The sequence below is a fragment of the Pundamilia nyererei genome, unplaced genomic scaffold (genome assembly GCF_000239375.1).
Source record: "Pundamilia nyererei isolate P.nyererei 1_Seehausen unplaced genomic scaffold, PunNye1.0 scaffold00003, whole genome shotgun sequence".
NCBI classification, from domain to species: Eukaryota; Metazoa; Chordata; class Actinopteri; order Cichliformes; family Cichlidae; genus Pundamilia; species Pundamilia nyererei.
Genome location: NW_005187404.1, coordinates 7,042,984 through 7,058,649, shown reverse-complemented (window position 1 = coordinate 7,058,649; position 15,666 = coordinate 7,042,984). Strand labels below are relative to the sequence as shown.

Below are 15,666 nucleotides of genomic sequence, written 5' to 3'. Positions count from 1 at the left end.
AATACTGGTAGGTTGAAAGCTTTGGTAATTTGTCTACTGACACTGGTAGTGTTTTACTAGCCTGAGGGCAGTTCTCATTTTGAAAATTCAGTTAGGGGAGGAGATTATTGAAACTGGGACTTTACAACCTGCAATTAGCACAAATATCTCACATCATCATTTAATTAAAATTACTGTCCTTTAGGGATGATTCCACTCTTCTGTCATCATAATATTGAGTCATTTAGTGCTAAGTCCCCTCCTAAATTCCAAAAAATGCCTGGAGATTTTTTTTCACACCGGCTATCAAAATGCTATTAAATATTGATGAATCGGGCAGACTTAAGATCATCTTTGACTAAGCCTCCTGCTCCCCCGTATTTTGAAGGTGGTTTTGTCACTTGAAGCCATCGACCTTGCTTTGCAACATAGCTCTCTGTCTAACTGTATATGTCTTCTTGCTCCCGTAAGCCTTTCGTTTCATTTTCAACCTGTTGTTACTGACACACAATGCTGTTTACTTGTACACTGTGAAATTACCCACATGTTGGAGTTCGCACTGAATGTGAACGAAATGTTTGCGAGCTTTTGTTTAACAGCTTGCGTAGTGCAGTCATAAGGTGTAAACGAGGTGCAATAAACCTGTTAGTAAGAGTATGTAGTTAATTACTGCGCGTCTGAATGTGTAGATGTCAACTATGAATAATTATTGACACTGATATGTTCTCGGGAACACAAAGAACTTCTTCTGTTTGTCTAGTCTGAACGATGCAAACGAGGTACCTTTGAGTGAATTGGGGAGTGTTCGGCTGGTTTTTATTTGACGCATGCTGAGTAAGACTTAAGTTTTTGCAGGATTTTGAGTAGCTTGAGTGATTTTTGGGATTGTTTAATATTGGGCTTAGCTACAGCATTCTTTTTTCAATCTTCTGGTAAACTGGAGGTGCTGCTGAGCTTCAGGATGGCAGGACTGATTCAGCTGCTGTAACAAAGATATCTAGTATAGTGACAGGCAGAACAATAGAAGCCTGTGCCTCAGATGAAGACACCGGGGTACTCATAGGCACATTGTTATATAAGGTGTTTAAGCCCCAAGAAGAAAATGCAATGCAAAGCTATGCAGTGTTTTTCAAAGTCATGTGAGATTAAACCAGTATCAGTACACTTTCAATCTAGTATTTATTATGTGTGTTACACCGCTTTATTAAACTCTTAAACTTTGCTGCTACTGCTGTGCTCAGTGTTTTCCTTGTGGTCTTAGCCTATTTTCTTTCTCTCCTTTCTTTTTTTATATAAAGGTTGCCCTTCTGGGAAAGAGAATCTCATTTCTGATACGTTTCCAAAACTACAAACTGCAGAACTGTATGGAAAAACTCACCAACCATATTTCAAGTACTTAATTTTTCTAACTAAACACTATATGTGTTTTCAAATGGACTTCTTAAGAGTCAAGGCATCTTCTTTGACATGTTAGATTAGTGTATTGTCATCTTTGACTTGCTACCAGTATGGATGAGGCGATTCTACTTGTATTCCCACTGACAGGTAGGCCACTGAGATTTGATGTCACATTAAATGTGTGTTTACTGCTTGGAGAGGTTAGTGAGCTACATGCTGGTTGTGAACATCCAGTTCATTCTTGAACAGAGAGTCTCAGGTCATTTCAGAGAACTGAAGAGCGGAGCGGTGACTGATACTTATCATATACAAATACCTCCTCCTTCTCGTCTTCTGAGTGCATTGTTTTCACTCGTGTCTACACGTTTCACGTGGACTGACATTCTCTTTGAACTCACTGCAAATATTCACCCGAGGAGCATGCGTACCACATGCATATTAATTTTCCGCAGCTTGTGACAGTCAAACAGTCTTGAACATCGGTCACACATCACTTATTCCCATCTACAAGTTGCTTTTGTGCCATTTCTGCGATTCCCATTGCAGCAGTACATGAATATATGCTAATATATGAGACTCATTATGCATCTGACGTGCCTTTGGTTTAAAGTGTCAGTTTTAATTGTCCATTTGCAACTGAATAACACAGCGTTTGATGTATGATTGACAGTTTTGATATGTGGATTGTGTAAACTGTTGTTCTGACAAGGCAAGTCAAACAGCTGTCAGACCAACCTGTTCCAGCAGTCGCTAAGCCTTCCTTGTACTTCCCAATTCACAAAGCGCAGACAGTCTGACTAGCTTAATGGTCAAACCGAGCCCACTGATTCCAGGATAGGAGTTCGCGATAGATGTAAAGAATATAATTATCAACGTTTTTAGATAGTGCCAGCTAGTCAGACAGTAAGCCATCACCTCTCCCCTACTCCTCAATATGTTTAAGTTGAGGCTTGTACTTGTAATTTTTTTAATTATAATTGATGGCAGTTGCTGATCCAGATGTCTGACTGTAATAAAACACAGCCACTAAATTAGTCTGTCTGGTGGTTCCATCATTTTTTTTCTTTAAATTTTCATTTAACATAGCGAGGAGCATACGTGCACGCATGCTTTTTCACTCAACAGGGGGGAGCAGGAAACTCGGGGAGCTTTGAGAATTAGATTGAAGAAAATTTGGTGTATTGCTTTTAGAGTGTTTTCCTCCCCTGTATAAATACAAACCCTATTTGTCAAGTATGACACTGATGCTTAACAGCGTCTGTGCTGGAAGAATTCTGGTGTCCCCCTCTGATTTTAATAAAACAAGGATTTTACCAAAATCATTCAGGGTGTCTGTGTCTATGTGTGCAAATGGCTGTGTTTTTATTAAACAAGTGTGCACCAGCCAGTAGAGATAGGGATATTCAAAATTAGTCATGAGGAAGGATTGCCATGCTGTTTTTAAACATGATTCAAGTCGAACCAAAAACCTCCTTCAGTGGTTCATCTAGTATATTTTGTCTTCAAGCTGAAAGAATAAACATAAATTTATCCATTTCCCACATTTTCAATCTCTTTGTAGTTTGCATATTGTTGCCATTATTTATTGATGATACCTGTGGGGGAAAAAAAAACATTCATTCTAAGGATGGATTTTTTTCTCTGCAAACTAATTAGGTGCTTTTAGCATTGTGCACTATTTAAGCTGCGTTAATTGAGTTTTTGTTACTAGGTGTACGGGAAAAAAAGTTGTAGAAACAAGCTTTGTTTATGGATAATGGGTTAGCGAGCATGCAACACAGAAAACACAGAGTGGAATGAATTGTGCTTTTTCAGTTCTTTAAAGGGAGAGATTAGTGTCACAGTCTGGCTGAGGCAGACTGTATGTGTTTGCAAGAGAGGACTCAAACGCAGACCAAAAACTGAACGTGACGTGGATTTAAAAAAAAAAAACAAGCCGTTTATTGAGGCTAGGAAACAAGGTACAAACAAAGGGCATAGGTGAAACTAAACAATAACCTAAACTCGGTGAACTAAAACTAAACATGAAAAAAACCTTAAACATGGTGAACTGACATGGATACCTGAAGTTGTGACGTGGATGAGCAGACGACCTGACAAAGAATGACTGAAGACACACGGACTAAATACACACAGGAGGATAAGGAGGGAAACGGAAACACATGGGGAAACAGCTGACACACATGAACATAACGACGTCACAAGAGAAGAGTAAAACTAAAAACATTGAACATAGGAACACAGGACCCCTTCAAAATAAAACAGAAAACATAATGAGACGCAGACATGACAACATGAACTTGACAACATGAGACTCACAGACATGAAACACATGAAGGGCAAGGGAGACTTCACAGGGGTTGAAAACACAAGGGGGAACTAATAAGCAAATGAACATAGGAAACCTAATGAGCTTAAACATACTATAAAATTCAAAATGAACTAAAACTCAAAACACTGGGTCATAAGACCCACGATCGTGACAATTTGCTTTTTTGTAGTATATATATAGAGAGACAGAGACAGAGAAATTACAGTATACAGTCTTTATTATAGTGTATGTATCTGAAACCCTCTCACTTTGAGAGCCTTTAAAGTCCTGCTCAGAAAAGCTATGATTACACAGCAGTCCAGTTTCTCTGATTTCATCTCACATTCTTTGCCTGCGCTGGCTGTGAGCAAAGAAACAAAAGGAGAGCTACAATAGCCGACATTTTATACAATCCTATTCAGTATTCACGGGAGGCTTATGCCGAAAATGCAATGGGTACAACTCTATGCAATATGATTGTATGTCTGTCTACCTATTTATGCCAACTGACAGCTGAAGTAATCTGTGCCACTGTCCTCTTCATTCCTCTACAATCTGGTCTCTGCAGTGGGACTTGTACTCAATTCTGATCCTCAGGAAGAATTACTGTTATTCTTTCATGAGGTGAATACCAAATATGTTACTGTAAATAACTGAAATATTATCATTACTGCAGGTGACTGTAAAATATATTTAAAGTTTGTGTCATGGACCACTCTGAATCTTATAATGAGCATTTTAAGATTAAGGTGCAGGAAGCATAAGAAGAGCTACACTCACTCACTTTGTTGGGTACACCTTGTATTGCATTGAAATCTGATGACTGTTTTTAGCACAGTGAACTCGTAATGTTCAAGAAACCAGTTTGAGGTGAATTGAGGTTTGTGACATGGTGTGTTATCCTGCTGAAAGCATCCATTAGAGTACTGGGTGCACTGGTCATGAAGGGATGCACATGGTCGGCAACAATACTCAGGTCAGCTGCACCATTTAAAGTATTCTTAACTGAAACTAAAGTAATATCTACGGTTATAACGAGTGGATATTTGAGTTACTGTTACTTTTCTGTCAGCTCAAGTAGTTTGACCATTGTCTGCTGACCTCTGGCATCAACAAAGTATTTTCACTGACACATTTTCTATAGAGATGAGAGATTGGAGAAAATCCCAGTATATGAGCAGTTTCTAAAACTCTCAGAGCAGCTGGCACCAACAACTGTGCCACGTTCAGCCACTTAAATTGCTTTTCTTCCTCATTCTGATGTACAGTTTGAACTTCAGGATGTCATCTTGAGTATTTCTATATGCCTACATTGAATTTCTACCATCTGATTGGCTGATTAGATATTTATGTAACAAGCAGTTGAACAGGTGTACCTACGGTAACAAAGTTTCAGTTGATTATATATTGGTGTGAAAGTCTTTAACTTTATGCATCAAGCAAAAATTTAATTATGTGCAACAGTCTCTGATTTGAAGACATTTGTTTAACCTTTAAACCTATTTTCTGCATATTCCAGCATATAAAATAATTTTTTGTGTTTACACTCCCTCTTTCAAATAGATGCGATTAAATAACAGCAAAAAAGAAATAAAATCAAAGATTCAACAGCACTAAGTCCCGTCGCTCTTAAATCTATTTTCACCTGTTTAGCAGGAGTGGAGGTGGAGGTTTGCCTAATTTGAAGTTAAATTTTCACTGTATAAACAAGTTTTCTTCCAATGGAGAGTGTACATCAGAAGATTTCTACAGATTCAAACTCAAAGTAATGTCAGTACTTCCAAGCTTAAAACGCTGCACGGTCATACTTTTTCCCGCCCTCTATTATTGATCTACACAAGCCTGTTGCTACCACGGCACAGACGTCACATGCTTCTACGTCATTGTCATGAGACACTATCATAAACAAAATCACGGTTTAGTAACGCAGCGTGCTTACGAGAACGTAACAGTAATGATTACTGTTACGTTCTCGTAAGCACGCTGAATAATCTAATTACTCATTACTTGAAAAAAGGAATCGGATTACAGTAACGCGTTACTGCCCATTTTTGGTGGTGAGTAAACAGAAGAATGCTTGGAGCAGTGAGTGTATCAAGGAGCATTATATACCTCTGTCTCCCGAACCGCTTCAGCTTCTGTTCTTTTTACTGCGTATTTTTCTTAATAGAATTATATTTTTTCAAAGTCATTTTATCCCAAGCACAACCTAAAGAGCCAGCATGCAATTTAGCCACTTTGGCTTCAGTACAGAAGCCCTGCGGTAGTAAAGATATATCAGTCTGTGTTTGTGTTTCTGAAAAGAGAAGCTGAACTGAAATTGATATCATGGGTTTGGGTGTGTTAAAAATGAGGGCAATCATTCAGCTCAGTTTTCATTTTACCCCTGTATCGAGCGTATTGGAATTTGTGTTGAATGCTAAAATGAATGAGCTTATCTCACTGAAAAGCCATTAGTGTTACAGATTGCATTGACTTTCACTCTAAAGCCTGCCAAAGCTTTTGTCTCTACTCAGCGGTGATTTAGCCTGTGAAGGCTTCTGCAACATATCTAAGCTATCATTGACATTGATTGGCCATATTTAGTATCAAGGGACTGAGCATTGTGTTTTTAATTTAATGTCTCACTTCTGATATTCTCATATGCAGTCAAATAAATGGCACCCTGTTGGAAGGGTTTATATTGTTAACTAGCACAGTGCTGTTGTTTGTGTCGGGAATCTTGGTAGTTAAAAAAAATCTTTCACTTCCTGTTCAGTCTTCCCCGTTCTACACTGGGTTATCAGGTGTTAGCTGGATGAACGTATTTTACATTGTTGAAAACATGCTGCTGTAAAGTCAGTCTAATTGAACAATAAAGCGCCGTAATCCCCCTGTGTGCATAATGATATAAGCTGCAAGGAATATTCAGTACTCAATTAGTTTTGGAATGGGCGTCATTCAGTGCTGTTTTTCTGTTTTTCTTCTCTGCTGAACACCTCAAGGGAAGACCTTCGACAGCTGTTATTTGCATAGTTTTCCTAGAAAAAGTCTGTGAAATGATCTTGATGTGTTGACAGTCCTATCCAGCTGTTCCTCTGGGCTCCTGAGCAATAACAGTAAGGTAGTGCGAGAACAGAGAGGGACGGTCTTATTGCCATCTTAGGCGGTGAGCTGCTTAAGGTTTATATTGGTAATATGAACACTACATGCAGATCCAGGTAAACCTCATGTAATGACCAGTGCAGTTAATGGGGAATTATTCTTTTTTCCTTTTGCTTATATTGTTCACTAATCCATACATTTCCAGAAACATCTGCAAAATAATCATCTGTGTGTCTGCTCTGTTCCTAAAAGGACTTTGCTTCACTTTCCTTTACCTTTCTTTTCCTTCTAGTTAGTGAGTTCAGAAACAACATGTACAGTACAGTGAGGGCTTATTAAAGCCTGATTTGGCAGGTGGGGAATGCTAAGGTGTAGCAGCGCACCGTGGGGAGAAGAATTACTTCAATTAATTCACACAAAAACTTATTTTGTGAGTTTGTGTTCAGGCTGTGATCAGCTGACCTGTGATGCTGCTGCTGTGAGATGCTCAGAGTTTGAGCAGATGTTTCATAAGCTATGGGGCAGGTTTCCAACCCTAGACTGTATAAAGCAAGAGTAAGAGGTGAAATTCAGTGAGTGAATCTGATCTGTATATTTTTTGGTAAACTGATGTTATTACCCTGGTTGTAACCTAACATAAACCGTGAACATCACTGCGACCTTTACCACAGTACTGCATACTGACTAGCTTAACCTGCACTAAAGTGTACCAAACTGCCTAGTACAGTATTTTCATGGAACTTTTAAATCCACTGCATAATTAGTAAACTTAAGTTTCTTTTGCATGACATTTCACAAAAAACCTAATTCAGCAGCACATCATGCACAGATTAAAGATCTAATTGAAAAAGTTGAAAGTGAATTAGGACATTACATGCTGGAGTCCTTGTCTTTGTCGATAATCTCTGATCGTTCCTCTCTGTTCTCTCTTTCTTACATCTTTATCTCTGAGATGGCATTCATTAACTTTTTTTTTTCTCTCTCGGGAAATACAGCAAATGTACATTTAACTAGCAGACAAACTGTGTGACAAACTGTGCAGAAACAAGTTGTGTGTTTGGTGATACTTGTTGCGTTATTTTAAAAGCTGAATTTAAAATAACCTGCCATTTAAAGAAATGCCAAAGTACCACAACTGCAACTTCAGTTACATCTGCACCCTGAATGCGTCACGAGAATGAGAAAAGGAATGTGTTGAGAGCGTATGTAAACCTGCGATATTTTTATTTTTATTGTTGCTGAGCAATGCTGTCCATGCTGTCACTGGAAGCCATGTCAGGTTGTAACACGTGAAAATATCACATAACACATATGTGAAAGTAATATTTATTAACCTGCCTGTCAGACTTGATGGCTCATCAATAGAAGGTGTTGGAATGCTAATTCCAGTCAACTTTAACCCAATTACAGTACTGTAAAACAAATAAAAAAAAACAAACACATTAAGAAAGTTTCATGCCATGGTAAGACTTGCATTGTGACTCATTTATTTATCTGGTTTTATACTCACATGCTACTTTTCTGGCCTTGGCTAAGAAATGGCATATTAACCAAAAACATGCTACACATAGCAGCAAACACTAAAATCTGTGAGAAAGTGTGTAGATTAAATGAAACAACTTTGAAATGAACCGATACTAAGATTTGCATGACACTGACTCAATCTTCAAATCTCCCTCTTTAAATGTTGTCCATCTCTGGTCCAGTTACCCAGCTGAGACACTCTAGATAAGCACGTCCTGTAGTCCAAAGAGTGTCTTCCTGCATCCAGAATAATCACACAGGTGCAAACGCAGGACTGTCAGCTTCCTCCCTTTGAAAATAATATTGTGGCTACATTTGCACCTCTACTGGCTTTGTGCCTGCATAAATATAGAGGACCTTACTCTTTCCAGTCCAGCTGCAATAGCCTTGCTGTCTGCCATCTTCATGCTGTCTGACATTTGGATGCTTTGCCCTCCACGCACCTAACTGGCTTACTCTGTTTGGTAGGATGAGCCGAAAGAAACTTTGCTTGTTTTTTGTTGAAAATAAAGTATTTTACGCAGCTGTAGTGTACTTTATAGCAGAAAACAGTCACTGTGGTTGCAGTGACTTTGTCCCTGACCCCCATCCCCCCACCCTAGATCCCCCTTTAAAAAAAACAGAAAGTCTCTTTCTGATCTGGAACATAAAACACTGTCAAAGAGAAGACGCCATCCTCTATCGCTGCGTACCAGAACCACCCACTCCTTTAAGCTCTCGTAAATGTCAGCTTGAATAACGTCAGACCTTGATGAAGAGTGAACAGATCTTGTTTTAATCAAGCATCTGAAAATCACTTTGAGAAGGTGTGATGAGGTAAAATAGGGTTAAAAATACCGTCAAACGCATTAATGGTTTACATTTGTGAATCATGTTGTGAATTAATTATGGCATCTGTTGATTTTCTAGTGTTTAGTCTGATAGAGCTGCATGCAGTTAGGTGAGGGAAAATATAAAGAAAATATAGGAAATGGTTACATCTAGGGGACATTAACTGCACATGGGAAAAACAAATAAAATAGAATAAAATTAGTAGAAATTTAATACTAAAATTATTAAAAATGAAACTATTTCTTAGCTATTACCTACGATAATTCCATTTTGTGCCTCTTGTGGGTAGAAAACTCGCTGGTATGGCAAACCTTTTTAGCAAACAGTTAGTTATTTACACAGGCGGGAAACAGGGAACAACATTATGATTCATTTGGAGTCATTTGGAGTCATATTGCTGTCCACCTGGGAAATGGAAGTCAAATATATCCCCTTTGGTTTTCGGTCCTTTATAATTCCTGATGGAAACAGCTCAGAGGGTTTAATACAGACCCAGAAATTTGGTTCAGGATGCTTCAAGCCACCTTATGTGACTTTTTGCTTCAATACCAGGGAGATAAAAAATGGATTTTATGTTTAAATATGTAACAAAACAACAAAGACCTAAAAAAAAAATAAAAAGACTGTTGCCAAGTAATACAGAAAAAACAGCAAAGTCATTAAAACTCCCATAGGCTTAAAATTCACTTAGCTGCAGTCTCGCACTGACACTAATAGATTCCTAGCATGCAATGAGAGATGGCATGAGCAAAACAGAGATGAGGCACTGTATATCCGAAGGCTTATCACTATTCTGCACAGATGTGGCTTGTGTGCGTGTCCAACTTGATGCCTGCTGATGTATAAATGGTGTTCTCTTCTTTGTATATTCTTCAGGTGGCTGTGACAGGGGCACCCCCGGGGCAGGACCCATGAGGAGTCATAGAAGATGCTCACAGCCTGGGCGCTTCTGCTCTTCTTAGCCATGTGGGTGAGAAGCACCTTTGGTGGCCCGCTCTCCTTTCGAATAGGTAAATTGCAAAACATAATGGCTTCCACTCTATACAGTGCATGCTTTTCATTCTACTTGAAATATCAGTGAATGAGTGCATTTAAGTTTTTAATTGTTGAGTGGGAATTGACATTTTGTTGCTTCAGAGCTGTCAGCTCAGATAGCTGGATATCCTAATCTTTGCAGTCTCCACAGTCTCGATAAAACTGGCTGGAGGAATTCAATCACAAATGTTGAAAAGTAGCCATGTTTCCTCACATGGCTGTAACACATGGCCTGAGGTATCAACAGGCTACAAAATTAATGTGTGAATGTGACACAGTCCTAATTGTCTGTAAGATACTACAGAACTACAGTCTATAATCTATAGTTGTTTTACAGTCAGCCACACAACAGTTAATGCACCATAGACTTTCATGACAACATTATAGTTTAAGAGTATCTGGCTGGTACAAACTTAATACTATATACTGTTTACTGTTTGCTGTTGTTTACTGTGTATGCTGTGTACAGTGATACAGTATAGCTTTAAGCAATTAGCCACTAAAGCAAGCTTAGACCCAAAACAAACCTATTATTCTAACTCTGCACACACCCACCCTTCCACCTGCATATTAAACGAAATTTAAGGTGCATAATTAGATGCGTGTCAGCTGACCTATCAGATACATTGATTACCTCTCTGTTTATTGCAGCTCTTTTAAATATTTAACTATAAAAGTAATCTGAGCATAGCAAAAATCTGACTCTTATCCTAATCTTGCCCTTTTTTCACTGTTGTAAGCGGCACTTGCAACTCTGCAACTATTTTGACTGTGACTGTTGGGACTATTGAACAAGCATTTTAAAGCAATTGCTAAAATCTAGCAAAACCACTGCAGTACTGTGGTTCTGGAAATAGTGGCTGATCGGTGGACCAAGACTAGATTTTTCACTGGAGAGTCTGCTTCAAAAGTCACATAAACTGCTAGAGTATGCTGGTAACCGATGGAGGTTGGTCCATCTTGTTATTATTCTCCTACAGTCAGCAGCTCTCTGACTCCCTGTCACTTGCTCCCCGTCTACCAAAAGTGTGATTGACTGTCTCTTCATTTATGTATAGAACCCTTGTCTAAGGTTGGAAACGCTTGTTCGTGTGTGTGTGTGTGTGTGCTCCTGTCTAGCTATCTTTGTGAGAACCAACAGTCACTTGTGAGGACACACAACCCGGTCCTCACAAATTTGAAGGCATTTAAAGGCATTTTTGAGGATCAAAATGTGGTTTTAGTGTCAAGGTTACAATTAGGTTGTGGTCAGGTTTAGGGTAAGGGTTAGGGTTAGGGTTAGGCATTCATTTTTAACAGTTAGAGTTAGGATAAGGGGCTAGGGAAAGCATTATGTCAATGAAGGTCCTCACTAAGATAGCTGAACGGGGTTGTGTGTGTGTGTGCACTACATATAGAAATTAATAGCATTAATAGTGAAACTGAGATAGAGATTCAGAATGACATTGATTCTGCGGCTCCCAAACTGTTCCCTGCTGTGATTTCTCAGTGGTCAGCTTTCAACTGTTCTTTTAACAAGAACACTTGAAAGTGAGATCTGTGTGCAGGTTAGAAGGGTGCAAGTTAATAGCACAGAAGCTGTGTAAAAATGGCCATGTGGTTATATTAAGACTATTTAAAAAAAAACAAATAAATCCAAAAGGTGCATTAAAAATAAGAGTGCCTCTTTAGATGATGTACAAATGCAATTCTAATTGTTCAGAAGAAAAAAAAGAAAAAAGCTCATGGCTGATAAATGCACATCCTTTCTTGATCTTTTGTCTTTTCCCTTTACTTCTCTTGTGTGTAAAAGTCTTTTTATCTTTCCGGTATTTTGAACCTTGACGAAACGGAATCAGTTCAAACTGTCATTTTTGAGCGCTATCACCATCTCTTATTTTTGAACAAGGCATTTATGTATCACTCACTGTTTTTCTACCCTGTCTGTTCTGTCTCATACAGTAGCTCTGTCACAGCACATCTGCTGTTTGCAGAATTTTTTGCTGGATTGTCACATAATGCCCCAAACCATTTTCTGTATTTTGAAAACAGCAGAGTTTCAGAGTTTACTCTATCAACACAACCAAGAACAAATCATTCCTTGTTTGTGAATATCATCTGAGAAGAAGCTTGCAGCCGCATGCCTTTTCTTTCTCCCAGTTTTCCCTACCACCCTCCACCTGATTGTACCAGCTCCACAGCAGTGGTGGTTTATATTTATCTCAATGTTGCATCGTTGATGGATAATTAGGTGCTTGGCCTGTTTTTGTACATTTCTTCTAATGTCATCTTTGCACAGAACCCCATTCATTGCTAGTTTATTCCAGTACAAGGCATAGATATGCAAAAGTACAAACACACAGCCACATATACACGTTTCACAACCCACAGAGACACACAAACAAACACATAACCCAAAACACCACTACAACTCTGCCATTTGAGCTGCAGGAGATGGTATTTAACATGGCCGTCCCTAGAGTCCTGCCTGGCTGGCATAATGTCACTGTCTGGCCTTCTCTGAATGTGTGAGTGCCAAAAACAACCTCCTGTCCCTCACACATTACCACCAGGACCAGCTAGCAGCCAGCAGCAAGCTCAGTGTAGGTGAACTGAGGAACTTCTCTTTGTGTCTGCCATGTTCTTAGCAAATCCAGGGATTAGGATCTACTTTTGTTTGTATATTAATTAAACCATGTGATGCAAAGTAAGTCTATTTACTTCAATTTTGATAAGGAAACATGTCTTCTGGCATTTTTACTGCTGCCTTGTGGTGGGGAACGAATTATGGGATAAACAATGTTTAAGTTGCAGTGGAGTTGCGATATCAGCCTGGGAAAGTACAAATTGATTTTCCTTCATTGTTCCTTTTAAAAAAAATGAAAGTAATGACAAGTGAAGCCTTAACCAAATAAAAGAAATAAAAGAGGTGAAATCAATCGCCAAAATACAATTATAAAAGAACAAAATGAGAAAACAAGAAGACAAACTGCAAACACTGCCTAAAAATGCTGGTTCACTACCATATGGTGCAGCTTGTTGCTGTGGGTGGTATTCAGCCATTAGTTAAGTGAAAAAGTGTCTCCTGTGTAATTCTGTTCAGCTAATAACTTGGTACTTATGCTTATTTCCAGACAGTCATCTTCTAAACACACATTGCTGTTATCAGCTGGTGTCTTCTTTTTGTAATACTGAGATTTAAAATGTAGAAAAAAAAGAAGAGCTGAGCTATTCAGGACCAGTGCAACTTCAATTTCAACAAAGTCCCTAAACATCTAGCTGGGTTTATAAAGAAATTTAATCAATGCCTCAATATAACCCATGAATAATGACTGCATACATCAACATAAGGCTTAGCTCATGGACAGTGCTCTTTTTGAGCATAAGTTAAGATGAATGAAATCAAAATGACAAAACTGATAAAATGAAAAGGAACTTACTGAAATAAGCTGAAGTCTCTTTCTGTCTTGAAATGAGAAAGGTCCTTTAATGCTGTCTCTATTATCTACTACCCAGGTAGGACTAATGGGGAAATTATGGTTCAGCAGTGGTGTCATGTGGGCAGTCTGTTGGCAGTCCATGGGCAGCTTTGCACTGCCTTTCTACCTGCAGAGAGTGTCTGTTGTTAGATTGGGGGCAGAGCCAAAAATATGTGGTACAATTTGTCTACAAGCTACTCTTTCTTCTGCTGTTGTTGGTCCATCAGCCAGCTGAGACAGAAGTTCTTACATCTAAAGAGCTGAAGTGAAACCAAGTGAAAAAACAGTGTCCACTGTAGTCACTGTCTGTGCTTTCTTTTTCTTTTCTCACCAATGCATGGCGAGCACTGTGCAGTTGTGATTTTGGAATATTTTGATGGAGAACTTTAGTGGCAGCTGACCACTTGCCCCAAAAGGTTCTCCTCAGGAAAATACCTCCACGAACAGACACAACCAAGGTACCATAAGTTAAGCATTACAGTGCATAGCGCTTATCTGAAATCCAAAGGAATGGCTTGACACACTTCTACACATCTTCTATGCTAATATCATTGGCTATACCATTTTAAAGACCATCCTGTATCTCCCTGGCTTGGCTCTAAATGATTAAAAACGGGTTTTAGTAGCTCTGTCTTTCACGTGGATTTCGCTACAATTAGAGCAATATTCAACAACACTACCAACATTGTCTTGCCCTGCAGAGACTCTCCATTCTGGCTGGTTTAATAGGAGAATATGAAAGCAAATTATCCGCTCCTCATACATGAACATGCGACATAAACAGTATTTTTTATATATGCTCACTTTTTTTTATTGGTGCTTTATTTTATTAAGTCACTTTACATTATATGAAAAAAAGTATTAAGCCACACTTAAGGTATTTTCAGAGCCATTGCTACAGGTGTATGAAATGAAGAGCATCTAGCTATATAGATGCTCTTTACAAACATTTTTGAAACAGTAGGTCATTATAAAGTGCTCACTGACACTGAGCATGGTATAATAGCATGCCACCATTGCAACCATTGCATTGTATGTAAAAGTAGCTGACGATCTGCTGGATCTAACTGCTTCTCTGGCATTAATATCAGCACAAACACTGCGCTGGGAGCTTCATGGCATTAGTTTCCGTGCTTGAGCAGTTCCTGTAGGTATACTACAGGAGCACTATATGTACACTGTACTCGTTTATGATGTGGTTTTCTGAGGTGGCAGCATCTCTGCTGGGGACAGGAAGAGACTGAACAGGCTGATCCGGAGGACCATCTCTGTTCTAGGATGCCCACTGCACCCAGTGGAGGTGGTGAGAGACAGGAGAATGGTGGCTAAGCTATCATCCCTTCTGGACAACATCTCCCACCCCATGCAGGAGACTCTCAGCACTGAGCGGCTCCTTCAGTGCCAGGCTCACGATGTGGGACAGAGAGATTTTGCAGGTCTTTCCTCTCCACTGCTGTCAGACTCTACAACAAAGACTTTGCAACTGACCAAACACACACATCCACATCCACACATGTGCAATAGCAATAACACTAAGTGCAATACTCTTTTTCTGACAACCTTATATTTTACTCAGTTGCATATAGCATTTGTATTCTATTTTTATTCTATTGTATATACTATTTAATTTTATTATATTCTATTGAGTACAGTATCTTATTCCTATCATCTTATCCTATTCCAGTGTTTTTCTAATTTTTGCTATGTAACTATGCACTGATCACGTTCTGCTGTAACAAAACAAATTTTTTACGTGTGGGACTAATAAAGGTTATCTTATCTTATCTTATTATATATAGGGAGCCCAGTACTTTTTTCCATATAGTGTATTTTAACTTTGTGTTATTGCACTGCAAAACCAGTAAGCAATTTGTATAATTGATTGTCTTTGAAGGTAATTTCAGGGATTGCATAGCTTGTCAATAAACAGCTTGAACAGCTGTTTATTGACTATGTTATGCAATGGCTGGCAGGGGGATGTATGAAAAATAGATATCTCACTCCCTGACATTTAATTGAATCATCGGTTTCTTATTATATATGTCC

General features: G+C 38.8%; 1 protein-coding gene across 1 annotated transcript in view; it reads left to right on the top strand.

Moving 5' to 3' along the window:
• Window positions 1-15,666, top strand: part of LOC102199689 (glutamate receptor ionotropic, kainate 4-like) — a 306,415-nt gene that overhangs the window by 159,192 nt on the left and 131,557 nt on the right. The window contains exon 3 of the mRNA XM_013910444.1: window positions 10,004-10,137. Within this exon, the coding sequence (XP_013765898.1) occupies window positions 10,056-10,137 (82 nt within the window). The 5' untranslated portion in view covers window positions 10,004-10,055. The remainder of the gene's footprint in view (window positions 1-10,003; window positions 10,138-15,666) is intronic.